Raw genomic sequence first — 21,082 nt, forward strand, 5'->3', positions numbered from 1 at the left:
AGGTGGTGGTTGAAAAAAGAGACAATGAATAATACAACTTGTTTTAGGTCCATATTATAAATTATAACAAGGAGACAATGAATATTTTATGAAAAAATAAATTGTAAGCTATTTTTTAAAAAAATCAAATATTTGCCTAAAATATTATTTAATTATTTTTATATTTATATATATTATGTCTACTAAGAATATAAAAATATAATTTTATATTTAATTCTATTTTTTTATTAATATTGGGACTAAATTTTTTTATTTCCAAATAAGCCCTAAGTATAGAAGCATGCTTTTTAGTCAATTTAAGTCATGTAGAGGTCATGTGGGGTGTTCCATATCAATAAAAGAATGTAATATTAGCAATTCTCTAAATGAATCATAATAGTTTTTAAAAAATCACGTAGAAGTTGTATTAATTGGATTTATATAACTATAGATATATGTAATAATGTAATGTAAAGTCATCTTCTACATTATAGATGTATGTCATAATGCAAAGTCTTCTTTTATATTATAGAGACAATTGGAATTAGAAAGATCTGTTAGGAAACATATATTTTTATTTTTATAGTATTGATAAAAAAAACATATTTATATATATATATATATATATAGGCATGTAAAATCCTTATGAAGTAATTTTGATTTTAAGTTCAACTTTGCATATAATTTGTTTGAAGTGCAATAAGACATCCTGTTTGTTTCTTAAAACTTATCCTTCATTTCATCTCCCTGTTATAATATGGACATAAACAAGTTGATACTGATAACATTAAGGTACCAAAAATCTCGTGATTTTTTTTTATTCTACTTGTATTTTAGTTATTTATCTATAATCATTAAAACCAAATAAATTATTCTAACAATATGTGTTCAATCATGATTCTAAAGTTCAAAATATTTGATGAAGTTTAGGTTAGAAATTGTATAGCTTGTAAAAATATTTTGAGAATAACATCTTCTCAACTATTTTATACTTCATTAGGTGAACCATTACTCAATGAAATTGTATCACATGTATTCTTGGTTGGAGATAAGATGATAAAGACATATTTTAGATAAGAATAGAAATATATAGGAATCCAAGTTAAAAATACAAGTAGATATAAACAAATTTATATCATGACAAGAATCCATTGGCAATTCCAACTTTATGGGCCATTTTAAGATTACACACTTTTAATCATTTCACCTAAAATAAAAATAAAAACACAGAATGTGCCAGTCTGCAAAAAAAATAAAAATAAATACCATACACATATATTAAACTTGATTCAGTTGTGGTTTATTTTCAACAAACACTACCTACTTCTTAAAACACACATAGACTAAAAAATCAATAAACTTAAATAGAAAAGAAAGAGAGGCATTGCATGAGTCCATTTCAAAGATGATACATTACCATACTTCAAATGCATGAAGGGTATGGGTGGAATATCAGACAAGCCTATTGGATGGATGATAAAACCAACTTGAAAGTCATGGCTTCTATACATTTCTCCAACATCAAACAACATGTATCAAATACAAAGCAATGAATGACTGATGGATTAAAAACACCAATTTTTTTTAAAAAAAAACACACACACACACAAATGAGATTGAAAACCCTAATTCAAACACGACTCATTCTACAGTTCTATACACAAGAAAATATTGGGGTCTACAACAAATAACATCAAAAGGTGCATTAAGTCCAAAGGTAACAATGAAACTGTTTGGTAAAAGTCAATAGTCACCATGCAAGACTGGGGTTAAAAAACCCACAAAGATATTTGAATCATGTAGTTAATAGTTATCCTTCTCTATCAGAACTGTACAAAACCAACGTGAACATGATGTTGAGTCTGGCACTTACCAAACCTCCACACAAAATATCTGATTAACAAATGGGCACCAAATTACTAAACATGGGTAGTGTTTTTAAAGAGCCAAACAAGATGAACCCGTGCAGTGAAATATGTAAAAATAAATATTTGGGAAAATCCTGTCCATATATGTAATAATAGAAACACAAAAAGAATAAGGGCTTTGGATCTACCCTAGATTTCCTCACCTAGAACGAGGCTAGATCCTGTGGAGACTCTATTAATGAAAGATATCAGGAGCGGGACCGACCCTGGCCCCAAATATAAAACCCCACCGCACGTGCCTGCTCCCGAGGCTACGCCCCCGCCGCTTATTCATTTCTCATCCATAATCCATCCACACGGGGAGACACATTACAATAATATACGATATACGACATACTATGAATTCTTTCATTCATCCAGTGGCTTCTCTCTCTCTAACTCTCTCTCTCTCTCTCTCGGAGGCTTCATCTGTTGGCAGCGGTCACTCCATCGCTGACTTCCCTCCAGTTCTCACATTCAAACCTCCAGTTCTTCTTTCAATTCTCGCAGCTTCTCTTCACTGCTTCCGCGCTGCGACGCGTGGTAATGCTCTGATTCTGCCTCATTGTTGCTCTCCTCTCACTCTGTAATCGCTCTGTTCCGATTCTGTGGCCTGTTCGGTGCTGCATTGCTGGTGCAAGCGTGTTCAACTCTCTCGTGTTTTTTTTTAGCTTCTGTTTTTTCTCTCACCCAATCGTTTACGGAAAATTCCGTGTAGCTTTTAGTCTGTGGTTGGTCGCACGGAGTTTCTCTCTACTGAAAGAGAGAGTTTTTGTTGGAGGTTGAGTTTAACTGGAGGGGTCGTCGCTCTAGGCTGTGTGATTGCAGTTTGCAAGTTGTGCGGAGTATGTGAGACTAAGGTGTGAAGGGGGTTTTGAGCAGGTTTGGTGGTTCGTGGTTGGTGACACAAGTCTTGGATTTGGTGGCTTCTTCACGTTAAGACGGCGAAGCTTGGTTGTCTAGCTCCGATGGGACCTGCCCAAGAGCCAGATTGTTTTATTGTCAAGGTTGGGGATGCTGTTCTAGGAAAGGATGGAGTGCCGTCGAAGGGACCTATCTACAGGAGCGTCTACGCCAAGGATGGTCTAGTCTCTCTGCCCGCAGGGATGCAATCAACTTGGGATAGTTTCGTGTGAGTGTCTCCTCTTATTGAGTATTTTCCTGCGTTTCTCCTTAGTTCCCCGGACACTCGTTGGTTGAATGTGCTAGTTAATTGATACGAAAAATATATTGAATGAGAATGTCGACAGAGCATTAGAACATGAGATGGGACATAAGTTTTCCTTGAATAACTGAAATCGGCGATCGTTAATGTTCGTTTGAGACACTCAAATCTTAAATTTCTCTGCTTAGAAGGTCTAGGCTGTTAGTTGCAGCTTACATCGATGTGTATGGAAAGCAATTCTACAATAATTGGACCAAGTAATGCAATCAACAATAGTCACTCAGGAATGCGCAGAACGAAATTTTAGCAATTATGAAACAAGAATTTGGAGAATGCGTCAGGTTTGAACATTGTGAATGGTCAGTTGCTACAGTGGCTCGTCTATCACAAACACTTCCTTCATGAGTTTGTGAACGGTCAAATTGTTGAACTTGATACGTCCAAACCCAGCTGTTTTACATTTCTAATTAGAGTGCACCATATATCAAGTAGCTTATTTCTCTCTGGTAAGTTCCAGCTTCCGGAGTATTAAGTACCTGGATGTCGTCGTCGTCAAAAGCTTTGTTGGTTTTGGACGTTCCCAGTATGCAGTGTAACGGGTTCTGATTGGTTTCCGATGCAGTCATGAAAGTAGGCGTTGCCTTTGCGGTCGTTGTAAATAGTTGGTGTTTGTTGCTAGCGTGCTGCACTTCTGAGTATTTGTCGACATTGTTCTTGACGCTTATGATCTGGTCTAATTGTTATTTTTATTCTTGCACACACAATTTTTGAGAAATATGAAGTTCTGAAGCTGCCAAAGTATCGGCTCATACTTTGTCATAGAACAGAACCGATAAATGTGCCACCTGGATGTTCTAACTGTGATTGATTCTGATGCCAGTATCATGGCATTGGCATTCAGTTTCTAATGAGTAAGGCACTATGCAGAGTCGATGGCTGGGTGATATTCACGTGATTAAGGAAAGTGTTGTTTTGTATTGTAACACGCAGAGCTTCGAAAGATAGAGATGGTAAAAAAGAAATGTTGGGGTATCGTGAAATCACTGACGGTGTGGTAAGTCTCTAGACTTATTCCTTTCATCCTGCTGGGTAGGTAGCTGCTGAAGTCTTTTCAGTGTTGAAGTTTAATGTGTGCTGACTATGAAATCGCGCAGGCTGGGAAGTACATTTGGTTTAATTACCAGCAAGTATATGAAACAGTGGTCCAAATCGGTTCTGCTATTCGTCACATTGGCGTACAGCCGGTTTGTTCCGTTTACCTTTTGCCAATGTGTTCGTAGTAAAAATGCTCGACGATACAGGACATTTCTTTGAAGTCAGTGAGGACATCAAGAAAATTACTCACTATAATTATCTTTTAATTAGAGAACTATATCGAATTAGCTGGTAAACTTCCTCATGGGACGTGGATCTGTTCTCTAATTATGCGTGAATGGGAGCATTTCCTCACAGAATGTCACTTTGTTCCGTCCAGAAAAGCAAAATTGGAGTTTATGGCATAAATTGCCCGCAGTGGTTCATGGCCATGGAGGTGTGTAATTCTTCGATTTTGAGATTTTAAGTTCTGCATTTATACTTTTTGCACCCGCTAATGAATTGGGTAGCACGTTCAACAGTAATCTCTTGGCTGTTAAATCCTCTTGTTACTGTTCATGCTACACAAGTAGGGTTCAATTGTCTCTTATATTGTTACTCCTTTGTTTCTCACATGTCATTTTTGCTCGCTAACAATTGTAAGTTGTTGTTGCTTTATCACAGGCATGCAACGCCCAGAGCATGGTGTGTGTCCCTCTCTACGATACTTTGGGTACTCTTTGAACCTCTTTTTGTATTTCTGGTCGTGCGGATGGCCTCCTTAGTTCTTATAAATCTAAAAGTGATGTTTTCCTGAATGGCTTGTGCATTCTTTCTTACACTACGTTGCTTCGCGCTAATTCCTTGTTCATCTTGTTTGCACGCCTGGCTCCGTTTTGCAATAATTTGCAGGTAATGAGGCCGTGGAGTTTATCATCAACCACGCAGAAGTGTCCATCGCCTTCATTCACAATACGAAGCTTGATTTGGTATGTCTGATTCTACAGATGTTTGAACATGACAACTTCATGCTCCCTTATCTAATTCTTGTGCGGATGGATTTGCTTCATTGCGTGTGTTAACGGGGATTATTCCGTGCTTTTGTTGAAGGTCCTCGCCTCTCTTTCTAAGTGCATCGAAACTTTGAAAAGTAATACTTCATCCCACTTTTACGGTTAACGCTCAGGCTTTTTAGTCTGGCAGCCTCACTCTTTTTGTTGATTTTTATCTGATTTTTTTTCTTGTTGTTTATTTATTTTTGGGTATTCGAAGGTGTTGATGTCGTAGACTACGAGGTCATTATCGCTTCAGAGGCTCTCTCATGGTTAGGGTGTTCCTGCATTTCCATCAAACTTTTGATGTGGGTTTATCGTACTTTTTATGCCTGATCTTACCTTTACACACTGACTGTGCAGCCCTAGTGAGCTTTTCAACTTACACAGATGCACAGAAGACAGCAGCTTCAGCTCAGGGTGCAGCACTTTACTCCTGGGATGAATTTGTGGATCTGGTAGGATTCTTCCCTAGATTTTCTGCTGTAAAGCATTTGATGTAATTTTCAACTTTTAATATTACACACGTTGGTAGTAGCTGACTCTTGCTTCGCTTGGTGTTCAGGGAGCGAAAAATGTTCATGACTTAACACCTCCAAGTGCATCTGATATTTCTACTATCATGTATACCAGTGGCACAACTGGTGAGCCCAAGGGAGTGATCCTAAGCCACGAGAATATCTTGAGCGCCATCGCTGGTCTTAATCATTTTCTGAAATCAAGGAAAGAGCCGGTAAAGACAAGATATCCTGCTATAGCTCTGCTAAATCATCCAAAATTTCTGTTGTTGTTGAGTGAAGTCTTCGTTCTGAACGTGCGTTTTACTATGTTGTTTAATGTTTCGGAGCCCAGCAACGTGTGAAGAGTTAGATTATCTAAATCCTATTTTCATCTTGACTTTGTTTACTAGTGCAAGTGTTTCTCTGCCGTCTGACAGGGGTTCATGATTGATTCTTGATATGTGCAGCATGATTCTAACGAAATCTACTACTCATTTCTTCCTCTGGCCCACATATTTGATCGTGTTACCGAAGAGTTTTATGTTTTCCTCGGAGCTTCCATTGGATTTTGGCAAGGGGTTCGTTTTCAATCTGTATTTATTTATTGCTTGTTTTCATGCATGATGTCTTTTTCCATGAAAAGGAATGAATATCATCTTTCAACCTAGAGAACTTCCTAAGTCCTTATATACAGTGGTCACCGTGTTGTCGAGCTGTCCACGCTTTTTTTCTGAGAAGCATGGAATATTAGTTTACAAACAATTTTTGTGTGGTTGATTATGTCGATTTGATTCTCAGGATGTGAAGAAGATAACTGAGGATTTAGCGGAGCTAAAGCCAACAATTTTTGTTGCAGTTCCTCGTGTCTTCGATCGAATTCATGCTGGTTGGATTCCCAACTCGTCACTTCCATTCTCATGTCCTTCTTTATGCATGATTTCTAGTTAACCACTCCTTAATTTGACTGTTTACAGGGATATCCGGAAGAATTTCTACTGCTGGTGGGGTGAAGAAGATGTTGTTTGACTATGGGTTAAAACGGTAAGAATTATAACACCCTACTATCCACAATTTAGGCGTTGAGTCAATATTAGTATTTTGAATTCATTGTCACAAGTTACAACTGGTCCTCTGATTTCACATCACTTACATGTCCTTTTAACTACATGTTTTAGAAAGAAGAAGTCTCTGTTCGATGGTCACAAGCATGACAAAGCTGCTCCATTTTTCGACAAACTCGTCTTTAATAAGGTCACTTGCACACCTTACCCGTTACTATCTTCACAATTTCGTTTGAATCGATTGCTGAAGAACTATTTTGTTTTTTGTTATTGTTCATGTTTTTTCGGGATATATCAGGCCACATGGCTTTTTCACCACATTTCGCGGCGATTATTTTTCAGGTGAAAATGGCCCTCGGAGGTAATGTTAAGATCGTCATATCCGGGGCTGCACCCCTTGCTGGTCACGTTGAGGAGTTCTTAAGGGTTGTCACTTGTGCACCAGTTGTCCAAGGCTATGGTATGTTTTTTACATTGTGTCACCTTGTTTGCGGAATTTGCTAGTTTTGTGTCTTCCTGGAATAGAGCTCCTTCCATACCAAACCTGGTCTCGTGATATTGTTGTACCTTTCGGCATAAGCAGTCAGTTGCACGGCTCCAAGTATGCACGTGCAACTGAAGATATCATCTTTTTACTGATAATATACGTCTTCTCTGCAGGGTTGACCGAGTCATGCGCAGCAAGCTTCATCCAGGTGCCGAACGTGATCAGTATGCATGGAACTGTTGGACCGCCCTTACCCAACATCGAGGTTCGATTGGTGTCAGTACCTGAGCTAAATTATCACGCTGATTCTGCTGATTCTTCCAGGGGTGAAATTTGCATTAGGGGTAGTACTTTGTTCTCCGGTTACTACAAGCGGCAAGATCTCACTGATGAGGTTCTCGTCGATGGCTGGTTCTCCACCGGTAATGTCTTCTCTTTAATTGACGTTTTCTTTTTAAATAATTTGGATCTTGCTTTTTCCCTCAGAGAGTGTCTTTTTGTTTCGTTGGAATTGTTTATATTAACACTGTGGAACTGCTGCATATGGTCTACATTCTGATTCTCTTCGTAAAACTGCAGGTGATATCGGGGAGTGGAAGAAAGATGGATCCTTGAAGATCATCGACAGGAAGAAGAACATCTTCAAGTTGTCACAGGGTGAATACGTTGCTGTCGAGAACCTTGAGAGTATTTATGGTCAATGTGAAGCTATCGATCAGGTATTAGAGCTGTGACCAGCTCTTGCCTCTCACTATGTTCAACATCATTTCCACGTTTGTTTACTCCAGGTTAATGACCATGTGCCAAAATCTTCTCTAGCCTTGCAAAGCTTTACTGATTACTTGGGGTAGTAGCTCATTTTGCGCTACTTATATGTGACAGTGAACTGATTAGTACTTTCATTGATCAGATCTGGGTCTACGGGAACAGTTTCGAGTCCACACTTCTCGCAGTTTGTGTTCCTAATCAACCTAAACTCGAGGAGTGGGCTAAAAGCAATGGTGTTGAAGGGAACTTTGCTCAAATTTGCAAAGATCCAAAGGCTGTAGCGCACATTATGGCTGCTGTAAACGCTACCGGAAAGGAAAAGAAAGTAAGTCTTGGTGGATTCAGATCCATGAGCAAGTTTACTGAAACGAAATCTATTTGACCTCTGCTTGCTAATAAATCATCATAAAATTTTCCCATTCAGAAGTGCCATTGGCTTTCCAATAATATTCTAAGACGCAGGTTTCTGACGATCTTCCCATAATGTGGCAGGTCAAGGGCTTTGAGGCCATAAAAGGCATGGTTCTGGAGCCTTTGCCGTTTGACGTGGAGCGTAACCTAGTAACCCCAACCTTCAAGCTCAAGAGACCGCAGTTGAAGGAATATTACAAGGTGCGTAAACTGTTTTGATGAGCATTTAGAAGACATTGGTCAATTGCATATCATTCAGAAGTTGCTGATGTATGGTCTTAAATTGGATTTTGCAGATTCAAATTGATGAGATCTACGCTAGCCAGAAGAAGCAATGATAATTTGTCGAAAGATGACATTTTTCTACTTTTGATGGTTACTCAGAAGTTCCACATTGTCCTCGTTTGTCAAGCATGCGCCTCCATCGTCTTCCATTTGTGCCTTTTAGATCTTAGTTAACTGATCCGAGTGCGTGTTTGCAACTCGTCATTTATCAGATCTATGTACTGTCTTCCATGCAGGCGCCTTACTGTAAATTTCTCATTTTTACCATGTCTGAAAACAACCAGATATGATTTCAATGACTGATTCTTATTACCTTAGCTGCTTATGGCAATCTGTTCCCGGAAAACTACTGACAATTGCGTTGCGCAACAAAGCAGTGTTTTACTTAGTTTGCATGTAACCTTTACCTCACTTTGTCTCAACAAATACCTTATCGTACGAAAATATTTTTATTTAATGTGTGAATTTTCCGCTTAATTCTCTTTTCCCTACCATATTGTGCGTAACATTCATCCTGCAGTCAACGGACATGATACGATGCACGTAGTACACCAACTTCCGGCCTCAACAGTTGACTTTTGATTGTGTGTGCTAGGAGTAAATATTATGTCATGTGGGTTTGTTTTGTCTCACTTGAAAAGGAGAGTAATTGTAGGTAAATGAGTGTAATGTTTATTTATTTGAGATTTAAGAAACAAAAAGAATAAAAGAAAGGATAGATATTAGTAAGAGTAGTAATAAGACAAATAGGAAGGATATTTTAAAATGTCATAACGTAGTATATTGTTGCAATAATGGCATGTAACTCTTTATTACATTCTTTTTTTCTAATATTTCTACCGAAAATTAATGTTCAGATGAATAGAAAAGAAACTTAATTAGAGACAATTCATAATTATAATCAAAAGAGAAATAACAAGAAGAAAAAGAAACTATGAGCACATAAGTAAGCCAAAGCTCTTATTTGTACAAGTGCCTAAATTATCTTTATCAATATAAATAAATAAAATTTGGTAGAAACGGATTATGTGGATAATATCTTTCTCAAGAAACTTTGGGAAACTTTTCTAGAAATAGATCAAATCTTACGACTCTTGCAAATATGTCACATAGATATTAAAAAAAGGATTAAAAGTATTATACTTTTAAAAGTTGGAGTAGAAGCAATTAAAACTTTAGGTTTAGTCACAACCCTAATAGTCTTTGGGAAGCCTCTGCAAGATTTTCTTAAAAGCTAATATGTATAGAAACATGAATAAGTCCATATTTAGTCTTGTTAATGCCTTAATTATATTTCAATCATGATTTAATATTTATTGGTTTTTTATATATTTAGCAATAGCCATTCAAATATATATATATATATATATATATATATATGTATATAGATATATTTTATCTTATGTCTATTTCATCTTTGCTTATTTTCTCCTTATAGTGGCACAAAAGTGTGTTGTTTCATTATAGTTTTATCTAAATTTACATCCTTGATACTTCACTTTATTTTCTTTAAAATATATGAGAGATTTTTATTTATATACACTTATATTTTAAAATCCAATGGTCTTTATTCATAATACAACTTTTTACATTGAATTTTTAAATTGACTTAAAAAAGAAGAATTAGTATAGTTATTTAAAAATATTTTTGATGATTTCTTTATTAATTTGAGATTCTAAAGGATACTAGTATAAGTATGAATATTTTTATAATAGGGAAATCCCTTAAACTCTATTTTAGAAGGAGTTTCTTTGTCTCTACACCCTTTTGTCTTCTTTTTTCTTTTTTTCGTAATAAAATTAATTTTCTCACAAGCATAAGTTTTTATATTGGGCCTGAAAAGAATGGTGGTTCTTTTAAAAAAAAAAAAAAAAAAAAAAAAGGAAAAAAAAAGAAAAAGAAAAAGCCAAAGGATGTGGCATGTTGTGAATGAAACAAAAAGGGTTGTTAGAAATTTCAGTCTCATTGCATGTTGAGATCTAATAATAGATTTAAGAACCATTATACTTTAACTTCTTATATCATCTAAATTTCTAACAATATATATATATATATATATATATAGACCATCTCCTATGTACATTTATGCTTATATGTACCAAGAATATATATATACAAATAAAAATTTTTAAAATAAAATATAAATAATTTATTATTATAAAAATCCTATTAAAAGCTTTGATGTTTACATGTGAAATAAGTATGACACTTAATTACTTCTATCTAATGGTTTTAATTTTTAATTTTTTAATTTTCTTAATCTTTATCCACCAAGAATTATATGTTTTTTTCTTTTTCTTTTTGTATAATATAACAAACTTGCACATCTATTTTCTACTCCAATCCACTACAATAAAATTTCTTAGTTTATTCCTTTCAAATATCATATTAAGAAAAAGTTTATTCTGTTAGCCTTCTCAACAAACCTTCTCTATATATACATTTGTTATATTGCTATTCTTTAGACAATATTCTTACTACAATAACTTATTTGTAATACTATTTTATATGACTTTTTTCTTCTAGGGATATTTTTTACATTTCTTATGTAATTAAGAAGAATCATTCACTATTCAACATTATTCCTTTTAATAATTTATAAGAGTCACAGGAAGTAAAACTATAATTTGCTTTATTTGTCTATGTATAATTTCCGAAATTCTATTGTTTTTCTAATTTTTAGGATTATTTTTTCTTTCTCAAAAAAGTCATAAATCTAAAGAGTAGAATATTTAAAGAAGTTAAATGTATTTTTTGAGTTTCCATAGAGAAAATACCAAACAAGAAATTATTTTAAAATATTTATTTTATTTTCTAGATTTAAATGTTACTAGTTCAGATAATTATTTTTTTATTTATTTGAAACATTAAGAAAAATAAATAATTATATTTTTTCTTTAACTTCAGGAGTAAATGATGTGCTAATTTGAAATAAAAAGATAGAACTACAGATTGATTCTTTTCTTTTATATATTTTAATAGGTAGTTCTGATCATTTTTGTGCAATAAGTACTTCTCATTTTTTTTTGTTTTGTTTTGTTTTGTTTTTTTATTTTTAAATAACATATTTTATATAGTAACTAATTTCATAAATTTTCATTCATTTTATGTCCTTTAAATTATAATATAGAATTTAAACCTTATTTTTTTAATTATTTCATAACATAATTAATATCTTTTTTTTATTAATCCAATAAATGTTTATTCATACACAAGGAAATTTTATGATGCATAAAAGTGATGTGTTTTTGTAACAAGACATGCAAAGTCAATGATGAAAGAGATCGAATTTGCTTTAACTTGCTATGTTTTCTTGGTCAAAGTTTATATGTAGAAAAAATAAAAAACTTAAGTAAAAAAATGTATATAATTTCTAGTAATACAATTAAAATTCTGCACAATTTGGGCTTAATATAAGGTTGGTGCCTAAGCTTTGCTAGTTGTGAATGCATTATTGACAGATTAAAATTGTGCACATATGAATAGAACAACAACTATGGCTAGATTGAAGTAGAGTAACATTCTTGATGTCAACGTCTTGTTTAAGTGTTGTTGGGCACTTAAAATTGTATTTTCTTATATTAGTAATTAATCTTATATTTCTTTTAGATTTCAACTTGATTTATTTGAATATTAAATAAAATTCCTTTGTATATATATATATATATGTGTGTGTGTGTGTGTGTGTGTTTATGAGTGTAATTTAATATTTATGTTTTAAAGTTTTTAGTTAGTTTTATTTAGCTTTTAATATGTACAAATTTTAATTGCAAAAAATTTAAATGTATCTAATTATTTTTTAATATTAGTTATTTTTAAAAATAAAATTATAAAAAATGCATTCAAAACATTTTATAAAATTTACAAAAGGTTTGAATGTATTTGATACTTGTGCCTCAAAGACTATGGCTATGGCTGTGCATATTATTTTGGTATAAAAAAGATTAGGATTATAAAATTTAGCCATTCTTTGGATTAAAATAAAATCCATTGACCAAAGAAAAATATGAATGATATATTTGAAAAGAATTATATATATGTAAAAATAATTATAAGATTATTTAGATATTAAAAATAAAAAATATTTTGATTTTATTTTCATATATAAGATATTAATAAAAAAATATTAAAGATAAAATTTAAACTTTGTACATAAATTGTAACATTTTCTAGAAAGAATTTGATTATGAATATTAGGTTTTTTCTTGATATTATCTATTGTTATTATTATTATATTATATATATACATACATACATATATAAGAATTAATAGAGGAGGCTAATCTAAAAATAAAATAAAATAAAATACTATGGATTATCTATTCACCTTGGAATATAAATTGCTCACAATGTAAATCATATGACACAATTGTTATCAAAGACAACTCACAAAAGAAAAGAAAAGAAACAAATGTATAAAAATACATTGATTTGATCATATCAATTAGTTGCAAGAAATAGAATGTGTTCATGATTGCAAAGCATATCAATTGGTGCATGTAGATAATGATTGTTAAAAATTTCAACAGCAGTGATTCTAAAAGAACATCATTGAATGCAAAAAGGCAATAAAATATAGAATAGAAGAGCTAAAGAGCTAAAGGTTTTCAATTTAAGTGTTAATTATTGAAAATTGCCCCAGTTGCAATCTTTGAAAAGTAAATTGCATCTATATCAGACTTGTTTCTATACAAGTTTTTGTTAATTATTTTTAGATTTTAAAAAATGATTGCTCAATCTTTCTAAAATAAATAAAAAATAAGTAAAGAATTACAATAGATAACCATTTAATAAATTTAGTATTTTTTGTTGATTTAATTTTTTTATTCAGTCCTTTTACACCACGTTTATATATTTATCAATAATTTCATAATATTGCTTGTGATAATAAATTTTATATTGAACATAATTGTGTAATTTTTATAATTTTTATTTTATCTTTATTACTTGTAGAGCAAAATAGAATCAAGTTCTACCAAATGTGCAAGAGAGTGCTTTTACTTTTTGCATGTAATAAGTTGTTTTATGTTATATGAAAGAAAAAAGAAATTTTGATTAAAAATAAGCTTATTATAAGAAATGAAAGTCATTTTAATAATATAATTTTTGAAATCTATTAGAATTATCTTTAGTGTTTTTTTTCAATCTTTGTTATTATTTTAAATCTATTATTAGGATTAGTTTAAAAACTTATATATACATATATTAAAGGTTGCAATAATAATTACAACATATATAGAGTAGAATCAAATAAGAAACGTATATAAGTAAAATGTTCTAATTGTAGAAGTACTTTTTATTAATATTATTTTATATAAAATATATCTAAAAACATTTGTAATAATTTTTGTGTGGTTGATGGCTTATTTATTAAGATTAAAAAATTACTATATATATGGTCTTTTTTATTATTAGTATGCTTGATTATGATTTTATATAAAAAATACTAGTGGAATACAAGTATATCCTATGATATATGGTACATGATGGTTTCAAGAATAAAAAGAGGCACTCATTTCATTTTATGTATCATCATTGTTACAATTAGAATAATTCAAGTTTATAGAATTCTCAATTTTTGCTATCTTTACATCTAACTGATATTGACCAAAAATATTGGAAAAATTATTAGACGACCAAACATCTCTATATTTTCTAATTTTGAACAATTGAGCTTTTCAATATTAATTGGTAAATTTGAAACCTTTATAATAAATCATAGAAATCTCAATTAAAGTATTATATATAATCATGTTGTTGAATTCTATAAAACGTGGTTTATTGCATATTCACATCTTGATTGTCTTCTACTAATATGAAAAACAAAATGATCTATTTTATTATTAAAATATTTTTTATTAGAAATTTCTGATTTCAAAACTCATCTTTATGCTATGATAACAAACCATATGATTCACCAACCTTGAAGACATTTCAAATATAAAGTGATACACATAAAAAAATATTCATAAGAATTTTTAGAAAATACTTTTAAGTTAAAAAATGATTATGCATATTATTGCAAGAAAAGTAATAAAAAATCATAAAGATGAGAGAAAATAATTACAAAAAAATAATAGATAGTATTTTATAATCTTGCTATTTTTTTAATGTTTAATTGTAATGTTGAGATGCATTTTATAATAATTTAAATAAAAAATTCTTTATAAATTTGTATATAAAGGACATAACAATATAATTTTTTTTTATCAAATTTTGAATGTGAAGAAAATAATATAGAAGGTTCTAGTAAATTTAAACAATAATTAGATGCTTGCTATGTATTATTACTAGAAGCATATTTAAAAACACATATTTTTAATTTCTACCATAAGAGCCACAATATTTAATAATTACATATTCATGTTCCAAATCAATTTACAATGTATTATATTTCTAATAGAAATGTAGAAAAAATAATAAAAGGGCAAAATTTTAAAATTGTTATTATTAATATTATTATTATTTAAATATGTACAAATAATGATACAACCAAAAACCATTTTTACAACAAATTTCTAAAGCATGACTTTAAAAAAATGATAATTATAGTGTATACAAAAGCATGGTAAATTTTCTTTTATATTAGCAAATATATAGCTGCAAACATTTAAAAAAAAATACTAGTACTCACATTTACTTTTGCTCTATATTCAAAGTTTTATTCTTTTGAAGATCTAAGAAGTTATAATAATGTTGTATCTTCTATTTTATGATGCAATTCTTGCTTGTAGGTTATTAGAAAATGACATAAAGTGATTTTTGTTTAATATACAAGATTAGTCACATTGAATTGCCAAATTTCGTATGATTTCTATTTATACAATTTTATGTTTTTAGAAATATTTTAAATACTAGTTTTTTTTTTTAGAATGAAAATGTCATATTTATGATAAAAAGATTATATTTGTAAATTATGCCTACAAGGATATATTTTTACATTAAATAATTAATTTTTCATCTTCAAAGTATTAATAGGTATTTAATCTTCTTTTTAAAATAATATAAAAAATATAAAAAAATATTTTTGGTCTATCTCAACTAGATGATAAGATTGCTAATCAATTAATATTTATCCAAGGATGCCAAATATTTGTATACCACATGCCATAGATCTAACAAAAATAAGGCAAATTCCTAATAATATTTTTTATTCAATAAAGATTACATATTGCCTATGATGCAACTATCTTTTTTTAAAATAATGATTAAAATTAGAGAAGAATTTTCTTTATTGATGGATTTAGTGGAATAGAAAAAATATCCTTCTGTAAGCTTTTGTTTGCAGTCTTTTAGAAAAAAGACACAAATTGCTATTGTAGATGGTATTTCTAATATAATAGCTAATTAGTTAATTATAATTATAATATTTTTAAAATTTAAATAATAAAAAAAATATTGTGTTGCAAAACAATATGAATAAGAAATCATATTCATGGATATCAAGATATTTTTGGATAAAATACCAATAAAAAGGTGGAACTCCTTTTTATAGGCTTGGTTTCTATTAACAATGAAATAATCACATAATCTATTCATTGTGGATTGCTACATAATTTAGGCAATGATACATGCCATATTATAAAACCTATTAAGCTACATATAATCATAGACATAATTATAACCAAAACCCAAATTATATAATAAGTCTTTATTTCAAAAGACAACTTGGCACCCAAGAAACAAAACTTCCATTTAAATAACAACAAAAATAGTTTTCAATAATAATTTTCAATTAAGGCTGGTGGCAATCTCAAACACTCAAGGTCCTCAATTTTTTGGTTAATAGCTCCAGACTCCATTGCATCAACCCCGCCTTTGCACCTCCTGCTGAACTTCTCTCGAGTCACTACATAATGATGGAATTTCATAGAACACATTCATTCCTAAACACCAAGTTAAAAGAGGATGTTCCAATTCAGTACAATTGTAGAAATAACTACCTGAAACAATAGAACTGTGAAACAATCCAAGAGGACGCACTTTTCTTTTTTTCTTTTTTTCCGCCTACATACAACATACTTTGAAGTTTACAGGTACCTTGAACCCAAGGAAGTTTTAAATTGTGGCGCTCTATCCTACAATGCTTTGATAACAATACCAGCAATTATCACTGATCTTCCTCATACAGCATAGCATCCCTTCAAACAATCCCAGTCGTTTCAAATCATCCAAACTGCTGATCAAATGTCAAGAAAGAGCTAGCTTTATACACATTCAAAAATTGTTGTTTATACAAGATCCGTCCACAGGAACTTCTAAACTTGAGCCAAAGCAATCTAGCATGATCTACAGAGTGACTGAAAACTCTTGAAGCATTGCTCGAGCCTCTGCTCTCTTTCTGTGCATCATACAAAAAACGTCTGAAGTTACTTTTCTATTACATGCTAGACATACTTCCTCGTACATGAAGACGTGTTGCTGATGTCCACTAACAACTTCTAGGATACGACACAGCCAGGTAGAGAAGAAACCATCAACCGAAAAATCATACCTGCGAATCTTTGCGAGGGCCTCCTTCCGCCTAATTAATTGTGCCTCCAGCATATGTATCACGGTTGCTCTTGCCTGGTCAGATAAAAACTCATAAATGACAGACCTATGTAACAGATCATTCCATTGAAGTTCAACGACCTCATAGGAATCATTCGATTGAGACAGCTGCAAAGAATTCAAAATCACAAGCAGAAAACACCCACAAAGTCCACAAAATTCAAGTAAATACAGCTCAAAGTAATTAAAAAACTCAATCCAACCAAAACCTAGTGATTGAAAAAAAACAAAATAATAATAAAATTATCTCGCACTACTAAATAAATCTCAGACAGGATCGGATGTGAGCAAAACCTGGTGTGGACGAAGAGAATTCAACAAGTGATGAACATTTCGCAATATTAGGGTGATATCTTCAACACAACGGGCTGACTGTGAAGGTCTTTCTATTAATGCGTCGATCAGCTCCAAGAACTGGAGAATAAGTTCTCTATTCAGAGCCCGCAGCTCCTTCTTGTAATCTGATTACATATCTCAACATATACGGTCTCTACTAAAAACACATATTACGTAGCAGGAAGCAATGAACGCACTATGACTGCCATGAGCAAACTCTCCTTTCGACTAGAAATAAACGATATCCTCGACAACTGATTGTCAAAAGAAGAATTCTATGGAATATATTTTCCAGCTCCTAAGTGGAAAAAAATTGCGGAGACAAAGAAATTGTTAAACAAAAGAGAAAAAAAAGCTCACCAACGTCAGAACCAGTTGGATAGAGTTGTCGTAAACCCTCCTCTTCTAATCCAGGAAGAATGTCTGTAGTCTAATATTTCACACGCATAGAAATCGAGAAACAGCTGGTAAATTATATATAGATATTAATCTGTGTGTGTGTATCACCAAACGCGCAACTCGAAACCATCAAGCTCCCACGAAACCTAAACCCTAACACCTAAAAACTCGCTTTGAATTTCGTTACAAAATCCGAAACAAAGCGGCATCACCTGCAGTTGCTTCTAGGAGATACGGACATTCAAACACTGCGCGAACAGGAGAAGCAAAGCTGGGGTAGGTCACTAACCGTGTAATTCGCACCATACTGGACATAAGTACCGACAACAGGAGGAGGCGGAGGTGGAGCCGAGCTCGGGTCATCGCTGTACTCCGCGTACAACTTGTAATACGGTGGAGGAGGGGGAAATGCAGATGCAGACATTGGCCCTCAATGATCGCTCCGACCCCCGATCCTGACCACAAATTCACGTTCCACAGCACAAATGCAGCACTTCGCCGTGCTTCGCTTCGCATCGCATCGCAACAGCCCATTCTGAGCTCTCCGCGCAGTTTGGCCGCGGCTGTAGAATGCGGGACTGTCTGTTGAGCCCGGCAACCTATTTCCGTGGGGGAGGAGACCCCCCTTCGCCGTCAGTAGAAATTATTTTCCACTAGTTCGTGTCTGTATTTGTATATACCCACACATATGTTTATGATTTTTTCGATTTATAATTGGGTGAAAAAATTCAGATTTTTTTACCTCTACCTTTTTAGAGTGGAAAACTCATGGTTTAAAATAAAATAAAATAAAAAATATTTTTTCTTTTTTTTTTACATTGCAAAGTTTTAAATTTATTTTAGAAATCGACACAAATTTTTTTGAGTGTAATTTAAAAATTAAGACCTGTGCACGTTTATTATTGGATGACTTCAACTTTACAAAAAGACAAAAAACGATAGAAATTTCGGAAAAGTAAAGTCTTTATATATATATATATATATATATAAACTTTTATGGAGTATTACCTGAATTTTGATGTACAAAATCAAATGTTTTATTTATTAACGTATGTAATAGTACATTTGTTTTGATGACATAGTAAGATAAACACCAATCAATTATGTTGTTGTGTGTGACAACTGTTTAAAACTAACCACAATTTTTAGTATAAATAAGTTCATAGTTTTCCCTTCTAGGTTTGAATAATATTCTGGTATAAATTTTACTTTTCTTAGATAGGTAAAATATAATTTAAAAATATTTTCTTATACAAAATTACATAATTATTTTTTTAGAATCTTATCAAGGTAATATATGATAAAGCTCTTTTTGAACTTCATATGTTCATTTATTTGCCTTAACTTAAGTTGTTGCTATGCTATGAGTTGACGCTTATAAATAAAAAATAAAAAATAAAAAAATAACATATTTTAAGAGCATGTCACATATGACAACACAATCTATGTAATAAAATAAAACCATAGAGTGAATGATAGAAAAAAAAGTTGTATTGAGTTGAAAGTATGCGTTGATAATTCTATTTCTATCTTTAATAAATCAAACTGTCTAGAATACATTTATTTTTTTAATACATATTTGATATCTAATTATTTTAGTTTCATACATATTTTTATCTTTAATATATTAATGTAGTATAAAAAAAAAATTAAATTTAAAATATTTTATAATCAATGGAACAAGTATTTTTCATGCCTTCATTGCAAATATTGCTAATAGAGATTAGTTCTAATTTGGTAGGAATTTTGAATCTTGTATGTGTCATCTAACTTTTCAATAGCAACAAGGAGGTAATACCTAAAGATACTATTATAAGTATAATACTGTTATTATTGAGAGCATTAAATGTAGCCAGCGCTTTCTATACTATTTATTGTAGTCTACAGTAAATATTGTACCTATAGTATTTTGAATGTAGTGAGAAGAAATTATTTATCTTCTCTCCTTCTCTTTGTATAAGAGAATTAACCCTATCAATAAACTCACTTCTTTTGTGTCTATATTTTTATATGTATGTGCATATTACTTCTAGCTACTCTTGTCTCTCTCTCTAAAACATTCTCAACACATTATCAACACAATTACTCTTATGCCCTAGTCTTAATTCTCAAAAACTTATGTGCACTTTATCCTTTGTTTTCTCCTTAATTTTTTTTATAAGTTGGTATTGTTATTGTGTTGTTGTTGCTGCTGCTATTATTATTGTTTTCTTATTGTGTTATTGTTGTGCTACTATTATTGCTATACTGAGTTGCTATTGCACTACTATTGTTCTTGTGTTGAGTATTTGTTGTGCTATTCTTGATGTGTTGTTGTCCTGCTGCTTTTGCTAAATTGAATTGTTGTTGCTGCTACTGCTATTATAGTGCTATTGATGTTGTACTATTACTGATAAATTGTTGCTTTTGTTGTATTGAGTTGCTATTGCACTATTGCTGTTGTATTGTTGTTGTTGCTACTGTATTGCCATACATTATCGCCAATTTGTTGCACCTTGCTCTACCTTACCACCATATGTTGCATCCTACCACCAACTGCTGTACCTTGCCGCAATCCACCCTAGACCCATATTTTTGTGAAAAAAAAAAAAAAAAAAAAAATCCTAAAATTTTTAATATTTTTGATTTGAAGTTTTAACTTTATCATTTTATTTGGCTTGACATTTTAAGGTACATTTTACTTAATCTTTTTTACTTGATTTTGTATTTTTATTCACAAATTTATTTATAATGAATGCTTCAACATCTTCAACTGCTTCTACTATATTTCTAACTATCACTATTGCATCCCAATATTTTCAAGCTCTTCTATTTCCACCATTGGTTGCTAAAAGAAATAATTATCTATTATGGGCAAAAATAGTAAAAATAAATTTATTTGTAGAACAACTCTTAGATGTAATTATGTTTGAAGAATCTTCTATTATAAGTACTTCAATTTTTATTACTATCCTTTGGAAAGCACTTATTTTTCTTCGTCAATATCTTGTACTTGCATTGCAACATTAATATTTAGAAATAGAAGATCCAACCAACCTCTAGAAGAATCTTAAATCCAAATTTGATCATCAAAAGACCATTTTCTTTCCACTTGCATGTAATTA

The 21,082-nt window shown here is 31.5% G+C and overlaps 2 protein-coding genes across 4 annotated transcripts; one reads left to right on the forward strand and one right to left on the reverse strand.

The window, feature by feature from the left end:
- Positions 1-2,294: 2,294 nt before the first annotated feature.
- On the forward strand, positions 2,295-9,006 carry LOC112282871 (long chain acyl-CoA synthetase 4). Of its 2 annotated transcripts, none has more exons than XM_024520992.3 (20): positions 2,295-2,429; positions 2,769-3,018; positions 4,042-4,105; positions 4,206-4,295; positions 4,526-4,582; positions 4,810-4,858; positions 5,038-5,114; positions 5,236-5,275; positions 5,541-5,635; positions 5,743-5,910; positions 6,145-6,255; positions 6,476-6,563; positions 6,652-6,718; positions 6,853-6,928; positions 7,081-7,198; positions 7,399-7,647; positions 7,805-7,944; positions 8,136-8,318; positions 8,486-8,605; positions 8,701-9,006. In XM_024520992.3, the coding sequence occupies exons 2-20, from the start codon at positions 2,855-2,857 to the stop codon at positions 8,740-8,742; spliced, it is 1,998 nt and encodes a 665-aa protein (XP_024376760.1). In that variant the 5' UTR covers positions 2,295-2,429; positions 2,769-2,854; the 3' UTR covers positions 8,743-9,006. The 2 variants fall into 2 exon arrangements, with proteins under 2 accessions (XP_024376760.1, XP_024376761.1); XM_024520993.3 differs by lacking the exon at positions 2,295-2,429 and adding an exon at positions 2,458-2,520.
- A 7,540-nt stretch (positions 9,007-16,546) lies between these two features.
- LOC112282826 (mediator of RNA polymerase II transcription subunit 7b) lies at positions 16,547-18,503 on the reverse strand. Of its 2 annotated transcripts, none has more exons than XM_090250624.1 (5): positions 18,268-18,503; positions 17,940-18,009; positions 17,538-17,704; positions 17,185-17,258; positions 16,547-16,866 (listed from the first exon to the last, which is right to left on the reverse strand). In XM_090250624.1, exons 1-5 carry the CDS (start codon positions 18,400-18,402, stop codon positions 16,764-16,766), a joined length of 549 nt encoding a protein of 182 aa, XP_090106750.1. In that variant the 5' UTR covers positions 18,403-18,503; the 3' UTR covers positions 16,547-16,763. The 2 variants fall into 2 exon arrangements, with proteins under 2 accessions (XP_090106750.1, XP_090106751.1); XM_090250625.1 differs by lacking the exon at positions 16,547-16,866 and adding an exon at positions 16,881-17,031.
- Positions 18,504-21,082: the final 2,579 nt, after the last annotated feature.

This window comes from Physcomitrium patens, chromosome 5 (assembly GCF_059467195.1).
Source record: "Physcomitrium patens ecotype Gransden chromosome 5, ASM5946719v1, whole genome shotgun sequence".
NCBI classification, from domain to species: domain Eukaryota; kingdom Viridiplantae; phylum Streptophyta; class Bryopsida; order Funariales; family Funariaceae; genus Physcomitrium; species Physcomitrium patens.

Excerpts from the sequence above, each read along its gene's own strand:
- LOC112282826 (XM_090250624.1), bottom strand. The coding sequence starts at position 18,402 with ATGTCTGCATCTGCATTTCCCCCTCCTCCACCGTATTACAAGTTGTAC. Across the intron at positions 17,259-17,537 it reads ATTCTCTTCGTCCACACCAG|GCAAGAGCAACCGTGATACA; the intron begins GTTTTGCTCACA and ends TTATCTGACCAG. Across the intron at positions 16,867-17,184 it reads GCCCTCGCAAAGATTCGCAG|TTTGGATGATTTGAAACGAC; the intron begins GTATGATTTTTC and ends TTTGATCAGCAG.
- LOC112282871 (XM_024520992.3), top strand. The coding sequence starts at position 2,855 with ATGGGACCTGCCCAAGAGCCAGATTGTTTTATTGTCAAGGTTGGGGAT. Across the intron at positions 4,106-4,205 it reads GTGAAATCACTGACGGTGTG|GCTGGGAAGTACATTTGGTT; the intron begins GTAAGTCTCTAG and ends GAAATCGCGCAG. Across the intron at positions 6,719-6,852 it reads TTTGACTATGGGTTAAAACG|AAAGAAGAAGTCTCTGTTCG; the intron begins GTAAGAATTATA and ends TACATGTTTTAG.